This window comes from Dryobates pubescens, chromosome 13 (assembly GCF_014839835.1).
Source record: "Dryobates pubescens isolate bDryPub1 chromosome 13, bDryPub1.pri, whole genome shotgun sequence".
Classification (NCBI taxonomy): Eukaryota; Metazoa; Chordata; class Aves; order Piciformes; family Picidae; genus Dryobates; species Dryobates pubescens.
In genome coordinates, this window is record NC_071624.1 from 16194551 (window position 1) to 16218128 (window position 23578).

General features: G+C 44.7%; 1 protein-coding gene across 2 annotated transcripts; it reads left to right on the plus strand.

Annotated features, from left to right (window-relative positions):
- The first annotated feature begins 13284 nt into the window (after positions 1-13284).
- TNFSF10 (TNF superfamily member 10) lies at positions 13285-22796 on the plus strand. 2 transcript variants are annotated; one of them, XM_054166496.1, is made up of 5 exons: positions 13285-13487; positions 17449-17601; positions 19300-19342; positions 20035-20151; positions 21413-22796. In XM_054166496.1, exons 1-5 carry the CDS (start codon positions 13362-13364, stop codon positions 21856-21858), a joined length of 885 nt encoding a protein of 294 aa, XP_054022471.1. In that variant the 5' UTR covers positions 13285-13361; the 3' UTR covers positions 21859-22796. The 2 variants fall into 2 exon arrangements, with proteins under 2 accessions (XP_054022471.1, XP_054022472.1); XM_054166497.1 differs by having other exon boundaries at positions 21416-22796.
- The last annotated feature ends 782 nt before the right edge of the window (positions 22797-23578 follow it).

The window sequence follows — 23578 nt, forward strand, 5'->3', positions numbered from 1 at the left end:
GACAGAGGCAACCCTGATAGCCCTTCTGTTTATATTTGTGACAGCAACTCATTGTCTGCTGCCATCCTGTATATCAATCAGCAATCAGCAGAACGGTAGCACAAGAAAACATGATGAGCTCTATAGTAGCCTCACTGCGCAAATTAAGGTTGCAATTTCACGCCTCATTCTCCTCTTGCAGTCAATAACAGTGACTTCAAAGGTCTGTATTCTCAAAAGACCTCTATTTAAAATGCACTTCTACCTCACAATATTCACAACTAAGCTGCCCTGCACCACTTTGCCCCTTAAATATGTCAGCAAGACTCTGTGTGACCACACCATAAAACAGACTTGGGAACTGAAGAAGACTCCCTTCAAACCTGACTGCAAAGGAGTGGGAGCTGTAAACCCATATTGCTACTGGGATGATCAAACTACTATCTCAGAGAAGTTGTTGGTGATGTCTCTCAGGTTGTGCCTGACTGACCCCTTGCTTGGCCTTAGATGAGACCTCCCAGAAGGTTCTATGGCATGGGCACACTGTCTTAGAGCCTGGGAGTTACCTCAAAATGTAACTGGTTGCAGAAACAGAAAGTAGGTTCAATTGAGGTTTCGTTTCCTGGTTCCTTCAAGGAGAAGCAGTGCTAAACATAAACCCTGCTGGAAACAAAGAAAATGAAAGCAAAGCAACCCAAAAGCTCTGAAGGAAATAAGCATTGTGTTCCTCATAAATAGCAGTTATTTTCCAAAGCGAGTATTTCACAAGAGGTGAGCAGCAGGCAGACTTTTCTGATGGGTGAGTTCCAGCAGCCTGGAAAGACTCTAGAAAAATGTGTAACAAGCCATTCACTGACTCTTCTGTTTTTCCTCAAAAGCATCAATTTACATGAAACCAGAGCCTGGAAATGATCCAGATTCACTGACAAAAAGCCCCTGGAGTAGCTAGGGTTGGTGCTTGATGGGCAGCTGACCCTTTCTCACAGCCAGAGATACTCACCCCAGCACTGCCTCCCACGTAGAATAAACCAGGTTGGAAGAGACCTTCAAGATCATCGCGTCCAACCCATCAACCAATCCAACACCACCTAAACAACTAACCCACGGCACCAAGCACCCCATCAAGTCTTCTCCTAAACACCTCCAATGATGGCGACTCCACCACCTCCCCAGGCAGCCCATTCCAATGGGCAATCACTCTCTCTGTATAGAACTTTTTCCTAACATCCAGCCTGAACCTCCCCTGGTGCAGCCTGAGACTGTGTCCTCTTGTTCTGGTACTGGCTGCCTGGGAGAAGAGACCAACATCCGTCTGTCTACAACCTCCCTTCAGGTAGTTGTAGAGAGTAATAAGGTCACCCCTGAGTCTCCTCTTCTCCAGGCTACGCAACCCCAGCTCCCTCAGCCTCTCCTCGTAGGGCTTGTGTTCCAAACCCCTCACCAACTTTGTTGCTCTTCTCTGGACTCGTTCCAGCAAGTCAACCTCCTTCCTAAACTGAGGGGCCCAGAACTGGACACAGTACCCGAGGTGCGGCCTAACCAGTGCAGTGTACAGGGGCAGAATGACCTCCCTGCTCCTGCTGGCCACACTGTTCCTAATGCAGGCCAGGATGCCATTGGCCCTCTTGGCTGGCTGGGCACACTGCTGGCTCATGTTCAGTCTACCGTCAACCAGCACCCCCAGGTCCCTCTCTGCCTGGCTGTTCTCCAGCCACTCTGACCACCTCTCCTTGCACTGGCCCAGGCTTGCTGGGCTCATCACTGAGCTAGTCCTTGATAGCCTAGGACATAACTATCTGTCTTTTTGCTGCATTAATGAGCTGCACTGGCTCAGATGAGAACCAGAGTTAATCCAAAGTAAGCAGCAAGATCATGGATCCAGAAGCAAGAAGGTAATGATCAAGAAGCAGAGCTTTTTGAATCCAAGGAGGGGTGGACACATCTAACACCACACTGAATGTCTCATAAGCAGCATTCATCATTTGTGCTTTGTATATCTGGGTATCATATCCAATCCCATTATCACATCTTGCCCCTACCACTGACACCAGCTGCAGCTAGTTGAGAGGCAGCAGTTATTTCTGTGGTGCTACACCATCGTTTCCTGGTGGGTTTCTTCCACAAAACCTGCCTTTGCAGCATCAAAGTCCACATTTTAGAATTAAGCCCTTGAGTCACTCCCTTTTGCATGCAATTACTCCATTTCAGTGCTCCTGCCTGCCTCCAGAACACTCTCTGTGCTGGGAATGGCTCTCTGCTGAGAGGTGTGCCATTATGGAGGGATATTTCTTCTCCAGGTGATTAAAGACCTAATTGTCCCAAATACATTACTGGCCTCATAGAATCCAAGGAAATCAAGTTCAGCTGCCTCCAAAAGTCACAGAATTTTAAGCCAAGGCAAGCCCCTAGGTAGTTGTTTTAATTAAGTCAGTCATGGAGGTAGTTTTACAATCTAACTGTGCTGAAGAACTACTTTACAGGCTTACCAGCTACTTTACTTGGCTGCTCCCCATGCAGAGGCACCTTTCTTACACTAAGAGTGAGCCAGTGGCAAAAGGGAATTTAGAATAAGAGGACAAGGCTCATGAGCTCAAGGTTATCTTACAGACAAGCCTGCTTCCCTTGACTGGTAGCTCGTCTTCTCTCAGGAGTTGTCTTGCCTGGTTTTATAGTTGTTGTCAGGTACTGGGAAGTGCACACTGCCTTAAACAGGGAACCTACTATGGATCCTTCTGTATTAGAAATCTGGTGAGACCACACCTGGGCTCCACAATTCAAGGGAGACAGGGGTCCAATGGAGAGCTGCAAGGATATTTGTGGGAATTCAGCATCTCTCCTATAACGAAAGATAGATTGAGCTGGGATGGTTTAGTCTTGAGAAGAGAAGGCTGAGGGGGGATCTTACAAACTTCTATAAATATCTGAGGGGTGGGTGTCAAGATGAAGGTGCCAGGCTGACCACTGATAGGACAAGGAACCACAGGTACAAGCTGGAACACAGGAAGTTCTCAACATAAGGAGAATCCTCTTTATGGTAAGGGTGACAAAGCACTGGAACAGGCTGCCCTGAGAGGTTGTGGAGTCTCCTTCTCTGGAGACTTTCATGACCTGCCTGGATGCATTCCTGTGCAGCCTGCTCTGAGTCCTGCTTTGGCAGGATATCTGAAGGTCCCTTCCAACCCCTAACATTCTGTGATTCTGTGATCTATCTGCTACATGATGAGCTGATGTTGGGACCCAGCCCCACAACCTGAGCTCTTAATCTTCTACCAGAGATGATTTTGAAGAAGGCAACTGTGAACCTGGCTGGCATCAGTCACAAAAGCTGCTTTTGTCCCTTACTACATGTAGAACTTCCTCCATATCCCAAACATTACATGCTGAGGAAATCTAGCAGGAGGCATTGAAGGGACAATTCTATCCCAGACTAGGCACTGGTTCTGTGCCCTTGTGGGAAGGATGCATATACCTTCTGATGGGGGCGAGAGCTGTGGATTGTTTTGAGATAACTGGATGATCTGAACAAAATTGCAGATAGCACATGTATAAAGTGTGGGTTTTACAACTCTTCTGTTTTCAACCAGTGTAGCTGGGTTTCCACAGGATGGCCCCTGGGCCAGGTCTGGCAGCAGACATGGGAGGATAATCCCTTTGATATTTTCCCAAGGCATCAGCACTGCTGTTGCAACGTGATGGCTCTGTGGCTCTGTGACATCAGGGTGACCACACACCAGGGTCCCCAACCACACATTCATGTTAAGATCAGGCATTCTGTACACTGCCACACACACCAAAAAGAACTCCAGTTACAGGAGTAATTCTGGTGCAACATTTCCAATTCTTTTCTGATCCCCAACCCCACAAATCCTCAACAAGCCTAACCAGTCCAGGAGAATAAGGAAATGAAGCATTTTACCCAGTCATGTAGCACTGACATGCAACACAGACTTCAAATGCTGTGCTGCTCCCTATTTGTGTATGTCCATGTATCTTTAATAATGACACAAACATCCTCCACAGCCTTCTCCGTGGCAACTCATGCACTGATTCAGCCAAAACAAGTTTTCAACACTCATCAGGAAAAAGTTTTGAAATGGATTTACTATTGTGAAAGACTTCACAGGCAAGTCTGGAGTCTTTTAATATCTGGGTTTGTGTCTGAGCCTCCAGGACATGCCTTTGCTATAACTCCTTCACAGTAAAATCTGAAAGACTGGGGTTTTTTTCTCTTCCTTATGACATCTAAGAACCTTTATAAGGTCTAGAAGCTGGGCCTTAAAAGAAGTCAACTTTCTGAAGATGATGTCATCATATGAACATTTTCTTGGGCAGAAAAACTGTTACAAGTGTTTCTTCCCTATCGTTGCTGTCCTTAAGCAGTTTGAGGTGGTTTTCAGCTGTCTCTCTGCAATGGCTTTGTGTCCCTGCTGTGAAACAGCTCCCAGAACACCCAGAATCAGCATGAACCTTCTAAAACGCAGTTTCTACCTTCTTCTGTGATCTGTCTTTGCACGGTGGCCCCACTGACAGTCCTAGTCAGCTCCAGCCCAGCACAGGAAGGACTGGCCAGTCACTGCTGCTGCCCCGGCTACAAAGGAAACCTTGGTAAACCAAGCAAGTGTGCAGGAGTCTGGGGGGCTTACAAGGCTTGATGGCTCCTCTGCAGATGTGGGGGTAACATGCAAAGTCTCCAGGCCCTACCCACTGCAGGACCCTTGCATGCACCCTACATGTTACCTCTCATAGCCTCTCCCTCCTATTGTACAACCTAGTCACACCTCATTTCCCTGACTCACACACCATGCCTAGGTGAGGGTAGCATCTGGGGAGCTTTTGTTTCTAGCTCTAGGAAGACTCAACAACCCTAAAAATCCACTTGGAAGCACCACCTGAAATTATAGGGACTCCCAAATCCTGTACACATTGGTCTGAGGAGACAGCTAGGAATAAGAAGGATGAGACTTTGATAAGGCTCAAAGCACCTCTGTGAAAGCGTTGACATCTTCCACTTTGTTTTCAGATTGACTTTATTTGCCTGAATAAACCTTCTAGTTAATAAATGACTTAACAACTCTCTGTGACCAGAGTAGTAGTTAATCTGCTGATACTGTTGGAGCACTCAGACAAATCAGAGTAACGTCCAAGCCAAGATGAATACACAAGTTTGGAATGTTTTGCTCGCTCGGATACAAAAAAAGTCTCCAAGGGCTCGCTGAGTGGACCTCTCCTGTATTAACTCACATCTCAGTGCTAGCTAAAAAGTAATGAGAAAAAGACAAGTGCTGTGGGATGCCCAGAACCAGGTCCTGGGCTGAGTACAGCAATTACTGCCATTGCCAAGCTCTAAAGCACTGATTTTTGTTCTTTTTCAAGAATGCTGCATTATCCGCTCTAAGATTTTTTAAATCGCCTCTTTCTTGTCGGGAATCTTTTGCAGCTTCCTTCCAAAGTAAATAAGGAAATCCTGCTTTGAAGAGCCTGGCAAAGCATTTGTTACATGGGTTTTATTCCCAGACACTTCACTTCTTGTTTTGCAAACTGATGTCAGCTTGAGTTAAACTTGAAAAATCCGAGTGAGGAAAAGCGAAAAACTTAAGCCCTGAGAGTCAACAGACTGCAGCTCCATCAAGTACCCTGCAGTTTGCTCTCAGTTAAATACTGTTATGAATGTTTTTCCAGTCAAATATTACACAACTCTGGAGTAGGAATGATGAAACTAAAAGGCATATTGACTCAGGAGACAGCTTCACTTTCTATTCTTCCTCAAGCCCTTTCTGCTTATTGAGTTTCAGTCCTGTGCCAGCCTGAGAAAACACCTTGCACCTGACAAAACTGGCCATTTGTAAATACACCAGGCCAAGCCAGGCTCCATCCCTGTGGCAATCTGAGCACACAGCTGGTTTATTATTCTGTGTGACAGTAGCTACAGGGAACTTTTGCTCCCCACTAGATAATGAGCCATTTTTCAGGGCAGAAGGAAAATGGCTTTGCTGCTTGTGTTACTAAAAATACAAACTGACCACTGAAGATCCAGGTACACAACAAGGTAATTCTCCAGCTACATTATGATACTTGCAGGACATTTATGCAATACCTTCTATAACACAGAAGTGTATTTTTTAGCACCACTGTAATAACATTGGCGTAGTCACTGAGGCCAATATTTCCTTTCAGCTTCACTTCAGCTAATTGATAACACACCAATCTGCACAGGTAATTCAAGTTCTGCCAGTTTCACACTGACTTCACTGCCGTATTTCCTGCTCACCAGCATCTGAAGTTTCCCTCTTAAGGTCTGAGCAACCATGTCCACCCGTGACTAACCTGGGTAGTCCCTGAGCTCTCTCAGACCCCCTGAACTCACAGCTGTGAATCTGAAAAGAACCACACTTAAGATGGTTGCAGGTAGCATCACACTGAAGGATTTCAAAGCATTTCCCCAGTGAGAGTGACTACATCCCACTCCCAGAAAGTTCTCTATGTCCATCACTCAGGGCCATATTTGTGGCCACATTCTCCCCTTGTTATTACTTATTTTTATACCAATCACACAGCAGGAAAGACTGAGCAGGTAAGTCTTTCTAGCAAGTAGCATGAAGCCTTCCAAAAGGCAGAAAAGAAATGCAGGAACAACTTTTGTGCCTTACAATTGGTATCTAGACTAAAGTATGCAGCACTTCAGCAAGTATCCTGGAGCCAGATCCTCATGCCACAGATCAGAGCAGTCCACAATAGTTCCCAGTGCCTGTGTCCAGGCTCTGCAGTGTCCTCTTTGCCTGTACCAAAATCACTCTCCAGAGCAAAGCAGCCAGCAAGCAGTCCCCAGGCCTCCACAGCAGTAAGACACAGAGTGAACACACCCAGAAAGTGCACACACAGCAGTGGGTGTCACCTTATATGACACAGTGCTCCTGCTGTAGATGCTTAGATGAAGAGATGCAAATACAAACTTCCCACTTTCATTAGTGTATCCTCGTGATAGCTGTGCTGGTGTAAGTACAAAAACAAACCCACACATACTCAATATGGACTCAGTATGCTGTAGACCAAGCCAAGACTGCAGGAAAACAGATTCTGCTGGACAGAGCTCAGAATTTAACTTCATGTTTTTTCAATTACAGGGGAGAAAACAGTCCATCCAATTAATATCACACAATATATGGTCCAAACCATTAGCCATTGTTCACTAGTTACAGGAACAGGGATGGGGATTCATGCAAGTAAAACTCATCCCCAGCTGCTTCTTCCCATCTTCTCTGCACCCACAGCATTTTGTTGTGAGCTGGTAGAACACATCTGAGTGGGAGCCCTGGCCACAATGCCAGCAGCATGAAGGAGAGCAAGTGGCAGGTCCTCTCAGTGAGGAAGAAATCTCATTCAGCTCTCTACCTACAGCCTTGTTATTGATTTTGATCTGTCCCAGAGGGAAACCAGCCCAGCCAAAGACCTAGAGGTATGTGATTGATGCTGTACCATGAAAAACCCTCAAAAATGTCACTTCTTTGCATACACAGCTAGCACCCTAGTAAGGAAAAAATTGTCTTCCATTTTCAGTGGAGGTTAAGAGCACTCACCTATGGCAAAGATAATAAAATTTCATGCTTCAGGGCTTAAGCTGATTGCTTAGCAAGGTTTTGCTATGTGCCAGGGACAGTTCTTCCTCTTTTTGAAATGCTGCAGAGGCACCTATGTGTGTCATGGATTTCCTCCCAGCTTTCCCCCTGGAGCTTGGGCTGCAATGAACCTATTTCAACATTATCACTTTGTTGATATAACATAGGGAAAGAGTTTAAAGCAGCTGAAAACATCCCATTCTCTCTCTTAGTAAGGGAGCTTTAGCATCATCCAGTGCTTCACACAAGTCTGGTCAAGTAATAAGGTAAGAAATGCCTGGCAAGATCCAGCCCTAGGACCTGAAGCTGAGGCAAGTTGCTTCTACCTTAGTGATCTCGAGGGGCATACAATAAAGTGCAGCCATATAGCCCTCACATTGGATGTATGTCTTATTTTAATGATAAAGTAATTTCAACTATAAAAAAACCCCAAACCCAAACAAAACAAAAAAGAAGCTTTTGAAATTTTTCTCTAACCAAAATCTTTCATTCTAAGACAAACAGAAATTTTGAGGTGCAAGACTTTCCCCACCAAATTCTGAGCTGCAGCACTAGAAATAAGGATGGAAACACTGACATAGAAACTATTAACATTTTAAAACCTAACAAGGAATAGTGGACCAAGGCACTCCAGTGAAACTATTTGCACTGATTCGGTGAGTAACCTCTTCCTGCTTTGCCTGGACATGCCTGGTGACAACCCCTGGCAGTTAGCTTGGATGCTGAACATCATAAGAGCAGTAGTGCAGCTCACAGCTGGAGTTCTTCCAGACCTCACAGGCAAGTTCAGCATCAGTAAGGTGCTCTTTACTTGTTAAGCCACAGCAACCTCACCAACCAGGATGGTTGCCCAGGACAGTGTAAAGCACAAGAGTTGAGTTTCTATGGACACTGTGAGCAAACCTTAAACCCATGGCTGATGACCCTCTGCAGGGCTACAGCTCTGGAGAATACTGCTGCCACTGCTCCTGTTCCACTCCAGACCTGGCTTTCTAAGCACAAACTTTTTGTAGAAAGCTAAAGAAGTACTAATTCTCTTAAAGATGAGGAGTGCTCATGAAGGAGACTATACTGTTGGAAGCACCCCTATAGAATTGACATAATGTAGAAGCTTAAAATCTATAAGAGTACATTAACTGGCAAGAGGTTAAGTATTTCATCAGCTAAAATGGAGAGATCCAAAGTTAGATCTAGAGTGCTAGAGCATTATTGGAAATGAGTGTGGCATGCGTATGCACATCTATCCCCTGCTCTACTTATCAAATTCACTGCTTGAGGCATTGAAAGAGAGATGTCAGGTCTGAATAAACTAATTCACAGCTGAATTTTGGGCCAGCCAGACTGTTGTGGTTGTTTGTGTAACACCATAGGCAAAAAGAGCACTGCCCTGATAAACAGCTCCTCATTCTGATGCAATGACTGTATAAATCATGATTAACTCATGAATTTGCAGTGGTTTACAGCAGAACATGAGGTCTGAATCTGGCACATCATTCACAAACTGTTGCACAAAGGAACGGACAGACCTCAAGAGCCAAGATGTGATCTGTCTGGCACATGGGCAAAAAGGAGACCACTGTGCAAGGTTCACTCTGTGCTGGCTGCCACAACTCATGATTTTTGTGCCTTCTTAATTGAGAGGCTGCAGAGGAATGAGGCTGGCCATGCCCATTGCCCCTGAAGTTAAACATGGCAGTGGCCCAGAAAGTACAGGGGTAGGCATGGACTATCCCTTCCTTTTTGGGAGGAAAGCAGACACAGAATTGTGTCTTACAGCCAGATAGCCCATGGCTTCATTCTAGGAATGAATGGGTGGAATAGCAAAGTCCAAACCAACAAAAGCATTCCCTGTGGAAACTGGGTACCCAAGTGAGGCTTTAGCTTCTGAAGGAAGGCCTAAGTGGTCACAGCATCTTTGGTGACTAAAAGCTCAATATAGCCATGCTCCCAGGAGGTAGAAAGCACAGCTGTGTGGCTGCTTTCCTCTCCAGAATGGTTAAATCCTACAGCACTACAATTACATGGTTTGATACCTGTGATGAAAAACACTACCTCCTTCGCTGCTCAGCAGTGAAATCGATGTCGAGAACTGCTACATACCAGGAAGTCAACTCTGTTTTATCTGACTTGGGAAATGAGCACAGTCCTGCTGTGCTGAGGCTGGCACAGAGTGACAGGAGTGGTGATAACAACCACCTGCATGGCTGGGAGAAGTAAGTGTACATACAAACACGTGTGAAAACATCTTCATCACAAACACACACCCCAACAATCAGTGACAAATGAGAAGGAAGGACTTCTTCAAGACACTCCCCCATTCCCTCTTTTTTTTTTCCATGCATCTTCAGATCCATTACACATTCCTGCTAGTCACACTGCTGGGGGAGAAGTACAGCAGGTCCACTGCCAGGTGTTTCCTGGACATCCTAAGTAACACAGGTCCTGAGTCCACAGGACAGATTAAAGTTTATCTCCAATTAAACAGTTCACTGAGTAAGCTCTAATAGGATGAAGGAGCCAGGAAGCATCAGGTTTTGCTGGGGAGCTGCTTTGGTCTAGCACTACACAAACACACAGAACTCAGCTTTGTTTAAGTGGGTGCTAATAACATTCCCTCCCACTGGTGTCATGACCCCACAGTTTTACTGTGATAAAATTTCATCAAAACAGTAATTTTACACCCTCAGGACCTTTGAAACAGATCCTTTTCAGTATAACTTTACACTGGCTGGAGAGAGAAGTTGACTGCAGAAAAGTAGGCATTGAAAGCAGCAAAGATTTGGAGGTGTATTCAGTGGTGAAAACAGACAGTTTCACTCTAAGTATTCTGTTTTGGTATGGAAACTCATGAACATTTTATCATTGCACAATGAAATTTTAAGCTCTTAAAACCTCAGAAAGAAATGTGGTGTGATCATTTTTGGATGACATGGATTTGAATGTTGGGGGTTTTTTCTCTCCTTGTTTTCCTTGTTGCTCTTTTCAAAACGAACATCATGAATTTTGCCTTACAACACTGGCACTAACTAAACAAGTACTGAATCAGAGACTTAAGTCAGGTCCATGTAGGATTTCAAATAATGAGTTAGAGGGACATGGATCATGCCTTGTAGGCATCTACAGCCTGAGTACCCAGCTCTTGAAAAACATCTTTCATGGATTGATATGTTGGCCCACAAAAAAATATTACTTCTGTTATTAGTCACAAGTTGGGGAGAAATCTGTGAAGAGGTTGGAAAAACACAGGATAAAGATTGACTCCTACACATGAACAACAACAAGAGTGCTCTGTGGTGCCCTGGGCTTCCTTTCACTTTTGTTTCTATTCTCTTTGAAAGGAAACACTGAAAGGACCTCCCTCAACATTTGGAATGAAAATTCTCCTAAACTCTCTCCAGCAGGCCAGAATCTGCTTCCAAACCAAGTTACCACCTTTCAGTTGATTCTTCACAAAGCTCCCTTGGATGAAATTTCTGTCACAGGAATTCATGAACCATGATAAACCAAGTAAGCAGCAGATTATTTTTTGGATAAAATCCTGTTGTGCATGTGTTAAAAGTCTATAGCAAACTCCAGTTCTGAGGCCGATGCAGAGAGCTACTTTGCATTAAACGAACGAGAGTCCCACTAGCCCTGCTCAGAAAGAGGCTGGGATACTGCAAAGCAGGAGATCAAAAATGTCACATTTACTTTGCTCAGAAATCATAGGAGGAGTACAATGAGCTCACAGTCAAGGAAATATTAATCCTCCCCATCTGACATATGTGTTGGGATTACACATACCCGAGCTGTTCTGGCACTCACACCGATTGCTACAAAGAGCCAGATAAATAAACTGCCTCCTGCCACATGAAACAGGGATTTGGGGATTATTTTGTTGTATTATAATGGAAGGGAAAAAAATATTTTCCTGCAAATGGTTGAATACAATTACAGAACCACCAAAGTTGGAAGAGACCTCAAAGATCAAGTCCAACCTGTCACCACAGACCTCATGCAGTTACATCTTCAATTCTATGATTCTAAAGACATTCTCAATAGTAGGGAAAGATGAAGAGATCTTCATTTCAATTTTCCCCTGTAACTGTACTGAGAACTCCAACCTGCATCCTGGTACTCAGGTTTATGGATATTCAGCAGGAGACAAAATTTCATACTGCCCTGCAGCAAGTGTCAAAGTGAAGTAACTCAGGTCTCTACACTTGGATCTGAAATCCCAATTTTCCATGGCTACCCTGCCAGCAGACCATAGCAGTGCTACCTCTGCTGATTTTAAAGCATCTGCAAATAATGCTGAACTACTTGTAATTTACAGTCTTTCTAAAATCGAGGTGTCAAAAGCCCAATGAAAGTCAAGGGACACCTCTTAAGTCATACAGATGCCTTTGGAAGACTTCTTTCTAGGCTCAACAATTTGGAGAAGAGCTTGCAAGGTTTGAGAACCAACCAAAGAAACCTAAACAAACCCCAAAGCAATTTCAGGTGAAGAAAGTTCAACATCTACCTGGCATTCAGGCACCATGACATTAAGCCTGTTGAGCCAGAACTGTGTGCTTGCAGTCCAGAAAGCCAATTGCATCCTGGGCTGCATCAAGAGAAGTGTAGCCAGCAAGTTGAGGGAGGGGATTCTCCCCCTCTACTCCACACATGAGATTGTCATGTGTCCAGCTTTGGGGCCCGCAGCACAAGAAAGACATGGACCCGCTTGAGCAGGTCCACAGGAGGGCCATGAAGATGATGAGAAGGCTGGAGCACCAACCCTGTGAAGGGCAGATTGAGAATGCTGAGGTTGTTCAATCCAGAGAAAGCTCCCAGGAAACCTCATAGTGACCCTCCAGTTCTTACAGGGGAACTACAGGGAGTATGAGGAAGGACTCTGTCAGGATGTGTAATGATAGGATGAGGGTCAGTGGTTTTATACTGAATGAGGGTAGGTATCATTAGATGAGATATTAGGATGAAAATCTTCAGTGTGAGGGTGATGTGACAGTGAAACAGGTTGCCCAAAGAGGTTGTGGATGCTCCATTTTTGAAGTGTTCAAGGCCAGCTTGCATGGGACTTTGAGCAACTTGGTCTAGTGGAAGTTGTCCCTGCCCATGGCAGACAGGCTGGCACAAGATGATCTTTAAGGTCCTTTTTAACCCAAATCGGTCTGATTCTATGGCTAAGGGAAGAAGGAGTCCTGGCTGAGGGATTGCAGTGGCAACCTTGGGCTGCAGCTCACACCACAGGTCCATGTCATCAGCCCACAGGCACTTTTCTGTGATGAACCATCTCTCCAAGAGAAGCTGTGGAAAAGCAGAGAGCTTGGAAACAGTAAACTCTAGGTCTCTCCTTACTCTTAACCAGCACCTTACTATCTTAAAAAAAAAAACTCAAATACAACCCTATTTCCACCATTCCTCAGTGGAGATGACTCAGAAATACCATGCAATGGGACGGCTGAGACACAACCCCGCCTCGTCGGGGCAGGAGGAGCTGTATGTCGGGATAGTGGCTAGATATCCCGATAGGACTCGCAGCTCCCAGCCCGGCTCAGCGGGACTAGACGGGGCGGGCCGGGGGGGAGGCCGAGTTCCGCCCGCTCCGCTCCCTCAGTTGGCTGCGGGGCTGGAACTGCCGGGGGGCGGGCAGCCGGGGCGGGGAGTGCGCCGGACGGGGTGCCTGTGAGCGTACTAAGCAGCGGGACAGCAGCGGGTGAGACCCCATCCCGCCCCCCCCGCCGGAGGGACTAGCCTCCCGAGCGAGCAGCGCAGGCCTGCCCGGCTATGATGCTGCCCGCGGCCGGTCCCAGCCCCGGGGTGACCTGCGGGCTTGTGCTCGTCGCTGCCGTGCTCCTGCAGTCCGTCTGCGTGGCCGTCACCTTCCTCTACTTCACCAACGAACTGAGACAGGTTGGTGGGGGGCAGGCAGCTGTGGCGGGACCTCGCTCTCTCCCTTTGTTGCTTTTTACGGCCAAGAAAAGGAAGGGCGGACGGAAAGCGGAGTGCTTTGCCCCGTGCAGAAGCGGCTGCAGGTTTGCGAGGCGAGCGGAGCTGGGGGCAGCTCCTGAGGGTGTTTGGGAGGAGAGCTGCGGCTCCCGGCGCTCTGCAGACAAAGGACTTGGCGCTGTGTGCCCGCTCCTTTGTTCTGGACGGCCTTGGGCCGAGGGGGTCCACGCCGGGGACGGGGTTCAAGGCAAGAGCATTCACCAAGTTTTTGCCTTTTTTAAAATTAAGCATTTTTGCAGAGAAGTGGCAAAACGTGCTGTTCATTAGAGGGCCAAACTTGCCGCCTCAGCATATTGTAGTGCCCCAGCAGCACTGCAGAAACACCACCAGCAGCAGAGCTCTGCCAGCTCGATGGTGATGTAGACAAGGGGAAAAAAAGACCGGGAAAAGCAGAGGTGCCTTTTAAATGCCCTCTCAGGAAAATACATACTTTTAAGACAATGACTAATCCCAAAGGAGCTTCACCCAGACACAAACACTACTGGATTCCTCAGAACTACTTGTAAAATACCCATTGTATAGTCTGGATGCTTTGGTTTCCTTCAAGCCTGCTAGAAGCTGCTTAACCCTTTCCTTTTTCTGCAAAATACTATTTGCATTGCAAGAAAATGACATTTACCTGATATTTCCATGAACCTTAATGTGTGTGGTCCTGCTTTTCACTGACCCTTAGTACTCGGGGTTTGCCTGTGTGTCTTGACCAAACCTATCCCGCTGTAGTTGTTTACCAGTAATTTGCTTTCCCTGGCAGAAACGTAAAGCTAAGTGTAGGTGAGTGTGCTCCAATTACACAGCTTCAGAAATCATTGCATAAATGTGAAATGTTACTTACCTGTAAAATACTGTGTTGCCTGCGCATTTAGACCACACAAAATTTAATAGGTCGTGGCTTCTGAGCTGTCCAAGTCCTCTGTAAAGCCCAATGTTAAAGGGTATGCAGTATTCTACAGTGTGAGCCAATGCTCATACTTTGGAAATGCATAAACCAGCTTTTTCTGCAAAGTTTGTAGCTGTGGCTGCCCTATATTTGATGAAATGGAGGAGTCACAGAGGTGTGATGATTTTATGAAATCAGGTAACAATTCTGACAATGAAGAAGAAAAATAGATAAATGCATTCTGATCCCTTCATGCCTACCGTTCAGAGTCCTTGGCTAACGAGTTGCCAATCTAAGTAATTTGTAACCACACTTATCTTCCTCCTTCTTTTATTCAAATATATACACCTGGGACACAACCACATCTAATAATATTTGCCCTATTTCTGAAGAATAACCAGCCTGCATTTGGTGTGAAAAGCTAAATCTGCCCCCACTGGAGTTGTGCTGGGCTACAAAATAAGGCTGCTGGCTCTGGAGGGTGTACCTAAGGACATACACTTGCATGTGCCATCTGTTGCACAACAAACAAGGAAGAAGCTTATCTAGAAACACAGTCTCCTGCCCCGTGTGTGCATGGTGCACGTGGAATAAGTCTCAAAAGGTAAACTGCAGTTTCTTAATCTGCCCATTTTTCTTCCCTTTGTTGTTCACAGTATCAACATTTCTACAGCTTCACCTGTGGCTGCACAGACCACAGATATTTTTGTCCTTACAGAAAGAAGAATGTTCAGCTAACAGTTTCTTTCTTTCTGCATCTGACCAGCAGTATGAATATGACCATTTGTTTAATGGTTTTGCTATGGGAGGAAGTGCTGAGACACAAGCACAATAAAGTTCATTATGCTTCAGGATACAGGGCTGAAAGGAAAATATTCTCAGACTTCCTTCTGTTTTGGAAACTTAGTCCACACACCACAGGGGAGAAGCTTTACAAAATCTTTGAAGACTTGGGTCCTCAAAGATGCCAGCACTACAGATAAACCTCATTTGACTAAGGCTAACAACCCATCAGTGACCACCTTTCTATACCCCTAAAACAGAAATACCAAGCCTTCAGTACCCTCTGGTGCTGCCACAAGGTTACACTCCCTGAGGAGTTCAGAATGCATGCGAATACTGTTCCCAGGATGGTAAAATGCTTTGAGGCAAAAGTATGCAGCTGCCCAGGGAGGTTGTGGAGTCTCCTCTGGAGACTTTTAAAACTCACCTGGATACATTCCTGTGTGGTTTGCCCTAGGTGATCCTGCTTTGGCAAGGGGGTTGGACTTGATGATCTCTGGAGGTCCCTTCCAACCTCTTACATTCTGTGATTCTGTGATAAGGAAAAGCAGAAGTGCAGAACTGTTTGCTTCCAGGCTAGAGGGAGAAAGCTCAGAGGTGGGCTGTAGCAGATCTAGTAAACGAGTACATGGAGACATCTCAGCTGTTCATTTTTTTCCTCATTCTTTCTTTAGACTCATCAAACTCTTCTTTGTTACAGAAGGCAGTATAGTTAAATCTGTCAGAGCCCTTAGTTTTAAGTGTAGGTTTACCTTAATAAACTCTCAATTATTTTAAGTGAGTTCTTGAAACAAGAACTCTGATTTAAGAGGATCACTGTACTCCTCAGCAAAGCCTCAGAACGATTCACAAGCACTTGTAGTGGTGGCCCTATTTCACCAAATTAACTTCAGGTAGTAGATGAAGCTCAGTAGTCTGCTGCTAAAAGCTGAAGGTGCTGTTCAGCCTGGTAAGACTGGCAGGAGAGGGGGAAAAAATTCTATTCCTGAGTGGGAAATCTTCCTAAACACCTTTGCTTTCTAACAAGCAACTTCCATTTGTTGTTTTCAATACCCCAGTCCCAAGGAAGCTGAAATGGCACTTGAAGATAAACATATCTGTTTGGCAAACAAAACCACGCCTCTTTAACATGAGAAGAGTTAAGTTTAAATGTTAACCAGAAGTCCATCTGAGAGCTTTGCTGCTGACTGTTGTATCTTACAAGTTCTTGTAGTAATTTGTCGGCACAAGCCTTACTGATATAAAGCTGATGCAGCAGCCACTGAGTCCAGAGCAGGCAGGAGCTGATCTCTGCTGGCATTTGCTGCTGGAGGCAGCAGGTTGTGAGCTGTACGTGAAACCACAGCGCCAGCTGGAGTTGGAAGTGTCACTTGGGAAGAGCTTTCCGCTCTGATATTAGCTCTCCCAGTCAGATCCCCTTGGAATCAGTGGGAGCTTTGCCATTCATTCAAACTGATTAATCAGAAAGAAAACGTGCTTTCTCTGTGAGTAGAGAGAGGCCCATGTCACGAGCATTCAACATTAGGACCCAAAATCTGTAATTCCTGTTGTCAGGACTTTGTTGTGGACTGTTAGGTCAAACACAGTTACAGAGATGCCAAACTGGATATGGGAAGGATGTAGTAGAAATGTATACCAGCAAAAGCCTGGTTTCAGTTGAAAAGACAGAATGAAAACTACTTTTAAGGTTTGGTATTTGATTTCATCCTCAATGATTTGTGAAGAAAAATCACTTGTGCCAAAGGAATGTTTTTCATGCACAACTGGAGCCACTGAAGAATTCACAACACAAGTGATGTGGGTGTTAAATTTTAGCTTATTTAGTTGAGTGCCAGATACCAAATCTATGGCCATGGAGACAATGTAAGTATGTTTTCCTATCACAGTTAAATAATTATGTAAAATCAGGATGCATTATTTGCATTCATAGAATCATAGGATCAACCGGGTTGGAAAAGACCTCAGAGATCATCAAGTCCAACCTAATACCTAACCTCATGACTAACTAAACCATGGCTTCAAGTCCAATCCTTTTCTGAACACCTCCATTCTCTATGCAGTCATAACTTGCACCATGCTAACAAATGCTTTACAAGAGAAGAAAGCGTGCTCCTAAGTGTAGTGGATTTAGTGACATACCTACCACAGCTGAACATCTGCAAGCACATTACAGGTGAACAATCCTGGCTTTCCCTTCTGCTGCAGCTCCGGGACACGTACTCCAAGAGCGGCATTGCTTGTCTCACTGGGGAGGAAATGGGAAATTTCATCCAAAACTTGGATCTAATTGAAAGCGAAGACAGAGCGGCTGATCCCTGCTGGCAAGTGAAGTGGCACCTGGGAAAGTTAATTAAAAAGGTATTTGGGAACTGAGATGCTTGACACGGTGTGCTCGGTGATACTACAATTCAGAGAGTCCTAATAGCAAAATCAAGGGGTGGTGGGGTGGGCTGTGGTATTGGTTTATTGCAAAGCTATAGGCAAGCCCCATGTGATGGTTTAACCCACCCACATCAAACAAAAGCTTGGCTGAATGCTGTCTGGGAAGTGAAATGGAAAGCTGTATTTTACAAGCAATAATGGGATGCAAAGAATATGCACAAAACCATACAGTATTTACAATATTATACAAGGGATTTACAAGTATCTTTCTTGTTTTCCTTTTTACACCCAACTATTCAGCTAGAGAATTTGCAGCTATCTTTCTTAAAGGCACAGCCTGAAACTCACACCACAATTTCAGCTGCACAGTGCTTGCACTGAAGCAAAAAAGCCCCTAACTGGTTTCACTATGTTCAGGAAATAAAGCAAACACAACCAGTTTTTACCTAGTAAATTTCAGGGATAGATTGTCTTGTCTGAAATACCACAGGGTAGAAGTGTTTGACTTGAGTTTGTTTTCTACCTGACCATACAGACCAGCTTGAGAAAATGAGGTGAAATAGAGCATGGGGAGGGGTAGAAAGGTGCCTAAGGAATGGTTTATTCATGAGCTGTGGAGGGGAGGAAAGAGTGAGTGAGCACATCGTATTGGGCATAGCACCTTCCCACCTCAGCATTCAGAGAACATTGTCTTCTGTATGACTTACACACAATACATATAATTTTGGCTACAGAGAAGACAATAAGCCTGGCTGAAAAATCAAAAAGGCTGAAATCCTCTGGAATGGTTATCAAAATCCCATCTCCAGCATGTAAAAAAAAGCTCACCCATAAAAATTCACTTCTGGCTGAAACTTACCTGGCAAACCTTGCAGCACAAAATAGTCCCTGTGTTTATATTCATAGATCTCAACTCCTTTGGTGTAGAAGTCCCTGGATTTCTGCATAGAGAAAACACTGTTTTATTTAGTAGATATCATGACTGCATAAAACCCCCAAAAAGATAGACTGGGTGATGATTATCAGAATAATGGTGGTGATAGTAATAACAATATTAATGGTAATAATAACAATAATGATTATTATTATGGTAATAGGTAAATAGGTAGGTATATAGATTGGTAGGTGGTTAGATAGATTGATGGATGGATGGATGGATGGATGGATGGATGGAATGAAAAGTGGCAGGGCAGAATCCATCACTAAGTGGCAATACAGGGCCTGTGTTAGTCATCCAGGTAAACCATCTAGAAATGCATCATCTACGTGCTGTAGCTGTGCCTCCACCAGTAACCAAAGTGGTTCCTTTCAGCAATCAGTAAATAGTTATTAAGAAAGGGAATGCACAAAGTAAGATATGTTGGTTTAAAAGCTTAGGTTGATAGGTAGGTAGAGATATAAATGAAATTGCATTTCTCAGAGCTGAGATCCCACGGAAGTGCACCCTGCCAAGTATTCTGTGAGTGGAGGCTGATGCTTGTACAGTATGTCTCTTCTTACTTGAGAAAAGGATGAGAGTAAAATTTTAAAACCACCTTAAAGCCCAAGTGGTTGAGCTCTCAGTGTTTCCCCTTGCATTTCATTGCACTAAGGATGTATATGCAGGAATACATTATTACATCAGTTTTTGCTGACATACTAATTCATTTTCTCTGTATTTTTTTTTGTTGGCAGATGATGTCAAGAAGCTACAAGGAAAACATATCTGCAGTCAATGGTATAATAATAATTTTATTAACTGGAAAAAAAGGAGCTGCTAATGGCACCTGATGTGTAGTGACTGAAGGAATGTGTTTTAAAGTGCAGAAGTCACTGACTAAGATCTTGTACTGGCAGCAAGTCATCAAAAAATGATTGCTTATTACTGGAAGGCAAACTTTCAGCAGCGAGAAATATGATGGAGTGGTTTTAGAGCAAGGTAACCAAGGTGGATGCTGAGGATTCAGCTTCTGAACCCCAGTTCCATTTAAACAGTCTGCTCTGCTGGGAGCAAGCAGCACTGGACCGCCGTGCACATCAGTCAGTTAAAGAATAGCTCTGCTGAAGCTCATGCAGCTCTAAACACATTGAGCATTATGACCTCCAAGTGGAAACTCAGAGTAAAGATGCTGAATACTGAAAGGATGCTTACTGATCATGAATGTGAGAGTATGGTACTGTGGGTTATTTTAAGTTGTCTGGTGGCAGTTTTGGGATGGGAGAAGGAGAACAAATAGGTGTATAAAAGCATTCTAAGGAAAGCAAGATTGAAAGAGACATTTGAGCCTTATTAGCTAACATACACAGCATTCAGTCTATGATTTAGTTCAAAGTGGCATACCTGCTCCTTATAATCAGGCCAGGTAGGACAGATGTGCTTTAGTATGTCCTTGCTTCTAATGGGCGGTTCCTTTTCTGGTCTTTCCTCAGCTGAAAGAGCTCTGACTCTGTCACAGAGTGAGGGGCAGCAGCCACTTACTCCCATCAACAGGATCGCAGCGCATCTGACGGGCAACAGCAATAGGAAGAATTCCCCAGCCCCACGCAGTAAGGAAAAACCTTGAAAAACAGTTAAAGATCACAGAAATTACTCTCTTGTTGCTAGCCTCGTGCTTACATACACTCTTTAGTACTTGCATTTTCCTAAGAGTAAGAAACAAATCATAAAAAAAGCATCCCAGACATTGTTTTTTGCAGCCAGTTCTCACAGAACAGGGAGAAAGACCATTCCCTCTGGATACCTCTCTAACTTTTCTTCTGGAACCTTCATTTGGGGAAAAGAATAAATATCCTTCTTCCTAATGTTAAGTTTCCCTCTTTTCTTTCCTTTAATTTCCTTCTTTTAAGTTGTGTGAGTCCCAGCTGCTATGGTGACAGACTTATTAGAAATACGAGACAGACAGAGGAGAGAGTTGACATTCAGGCCACATTAATGAAAGCCTTGGCAGGGTTGCTCCAGCTTTGAAGGGTTATCAGACACAAAAGACCACTTAAATTTAGTTACAAAGGAAGGGTATGGTGATTTTTCTCTTCATTTGGGAGCACAAAACTTAAAAACAAAGGTAGTTCACATGAATTCCCATGTAGAGCTAAACAGCTCACTCCCAGACCTTCAGGTTGCTTTGAGAATGGACCTGAAGAGCCTCTGGGCAGAGCAGGTTTCCTCACTTTATTATTAAAACCCAGAATCCCCAGCTGCTAGAAAGGACTGTACTCAGCACTGGTTAGGCCACACCTTGAGTACTGTGTCCAGTTCTGGGCCCCTCAATTTAAGAAGGACATTGAGACTCTTGAATGTGTCCAGAGAAGGGCAACGAGGCTGGGGAGAGGCCTTGAGCCCTATGAGGAGAGGCTGAGGGAGCTGGGATTGTTTAGCCTGGAGGAGGATCAGGGGAGACCTTATTGCTGTCTACAACTGCCTGAAGGGAGGTTGTAGACAGGTGGGGTTGGTCTCTTCTCCCAGGCAACCAGCAGCAGAATAAGAGGACACAACCTCAACTGTGCCAGGGGAGGTTTAGGCTCGAGGTGAGGAGAAAGTTCTTTGCAGAGAGAGTTGTTAGCCATTGGAATGTGCTGCCCAGGGAGGTGGTGAAGTCACCATCCCTCCAGGTGTTCAAAAAGGGATTGGAGGTGGCACTTGAAGCCATGGTTTAGTAGTCATGAGGTGTTGGGTGACAGGTTGGACTTGATCATCTTTGAGGCCTTTTCCAACATTACTGATTCTATGATTCTATGACTTCTCCAACTAGCAGACTCCTGGCTTCACTACTATGTAATTTAACATATTCTCTCTCTTTTTCCCCCCAAGTAGATTCCTTGCCCAGAAGAGGCAATGGACACAAAATAAGCAACTGGGAGTCGAGGAAGGGCCACTCTTTCCTTTACAACGTGGAGCTGAGGAATGGCGAGTTGGTGATACCCCAGACAGGCTTTTATTACATCTACTCACAAACCTATTTTCGTTTCCGTGAAAACGAGGACGAGGATTCAGATTTGTTGGGACAAATCAGGAACCCCAAACAGCTTGTCCAGTACGTTTACAAACTGACTAATTACCCAGAGCCCATTTTGCTCATGAAAAGTGCAAGAACAAGCTGCTGGTCCAAAAAGGCGGAATATGGACTTTACTCCATTTACCAAGGCGGTGTCTTTCAGCTGAAAAGAGAGGACAGGGTTTTTGTCTCTGTCAGCAACAGTGACATAGTTGACATGGACAAAGAAGCAAGTTTTTTTGGAGCCTTTATGATTGGTTAAAAGATTGTAACCATAAGAAGACAGTTTTCCTAGTCAGAACCATCTTAAAACTCTTTCAAATCGGGGCTGATAAGGAGAAGCTGTAGCAATACCAGCAATAGCAGACTCCCCTTTCTCGGCTCATTCAGCACGAGGCCTGCCTCTGCAAACTGCTCTTCCACCAGCAGAAGCTGGCTGCAGCTCAGATGGTGATGCTTTATCCAGGCATGGGCACCATGGCTTGCTGCCCAGCCAGGCTGGGGATGTGTGAGGATTTGACATACCACAGATGATACTTTTGGCCAGAACTCCAGCCAAGTAACAAGAGCTCACCACCACCTCCAGAGAGATGCTCCACACCAGCTCAGTCACAGCAAGCGGGTTGGAAGATCCTCCAGGTCTGGTTACTCAAGGCTGAGACTGAACATCAGATTCCTTTCATGGTCTCTACTGGGACCCCATCTTGAATATCTTGGCTCCTGTAAGCAGCCTTTGCAAGGACTGCTTCCTGGATGCCCGTGGAATTGCTCTGGAAAATTTTTGTTTGAGTTTGTCAGAAGTTGAAAGGCTCAGCAACTCGAAGGGCACGTCTTCATCTCATCTAACAAAGCACTTAAGCACCTAATTAATTTGGAGCACCCCAACAGCCTGACTCAATCAGGCTATTTACATGCTTGAAATTAAATATGTGCTTAAGCATTTTTCAGGATGGGGGCTTGAGTAAACACATTTGTCTTAATCCGGATATCGTACAGAAAAGCAGCTGCTGAAATGGCACCAAAGAGGTTTCGAGATCAATCAGTGTTTTGATCAGCACATGATGATGGTGCCTATTTACTTAAGTGCTGTGCTGCAGAGATTTCACTGGGCTTCCCATAGGTTCAGTAATGTGCTTGCTGTTACACTTGTTGACAGCAAGTACTTGAGTCAGGAAAAAAAAAACCCAGAACAAAAGTGTTTTTCTGTAAACACTGAATTCTATTAGACATTTGCCACAAGTTAAGCCTGACATGGCTCTTCCATGTTTATTTGTACTGGCCTGCATTGGCTAGGGTGTAATGCTGAATAACACACCCCTATGACTTCATATGTTAAGGAAAATGGACACAACAATCTGTACTTAGACAGGAGCTGCACACTGAAGTAATGCTGGTTTGATTTTCAGTTTTGGGAAGGGATGGACAATTTTCATCTGTTTTTTTTTTTTAATGCCATAATTTTGTTTTTTAAACTGGCTGCTAGATTTCTTAACACTGAGTAAAACTGGTTTGTAGTTAAAAAGAAAAAAAACAACAACAAGCAGCAAAATATCCAAAGCAACACAGGAAAAAAATAGTTACAAGTGTAAGCCCTGTGGGCTAGATCCCCAGCAAAAGTCAGGCAGCATAAATCAGCACATCTCTAACACCGAGAGTGGGGTGATGCCAGTTTGCACCATGAATGGATTTTGCCCAGGTTCCGAGATAACTGGGGGAAAGAAGGTGAAAATGGAAGAAAATTGGAGGGAAAGGAAGACAGTTGTTGTGCAAATTCTACTTCATGCCAGCAGAATGATGCCAGGAGCAGGTCTAGTTGTCTGTATTTGCATACACTAAGGTTGCCGTGGGAACCCTCCCATTCACCTCCACATTTGGTGATGAAGTCACAGTCCAGCCCTTGCACAGGGGCCTCCCGAGTGCACATGCATCATCCATCCTCCTGCCTTGTCAACAAGAGGAGATGAATAGACACAGGCACCTGG

Bases quoted from the DNA above. Each gene is read 5' to 3' on its own strand.
- TNFSF10 (XM_054166496.1), top strand. From the start codon at position 13,362: ATGATGCTGCCCGCGGCCGGTCCCAGCCCCGGGGTGACCTGCGGGCTT. The intron at 17,602-19,299 runs GTATTTGGGAAC...TTTTGTTGGCAG, and splicing joins TGGGAAAGTTAATTAAAAAG to ATGATGTCAAGAAGCTACAA. The intron at 19,343-20,034 runs GTATAATAATAA...GTCTTTCCTCAG, and splicing joins AAACATATCTGCAGTCAATG to CTGAAAGAGCTCTGACTCTG.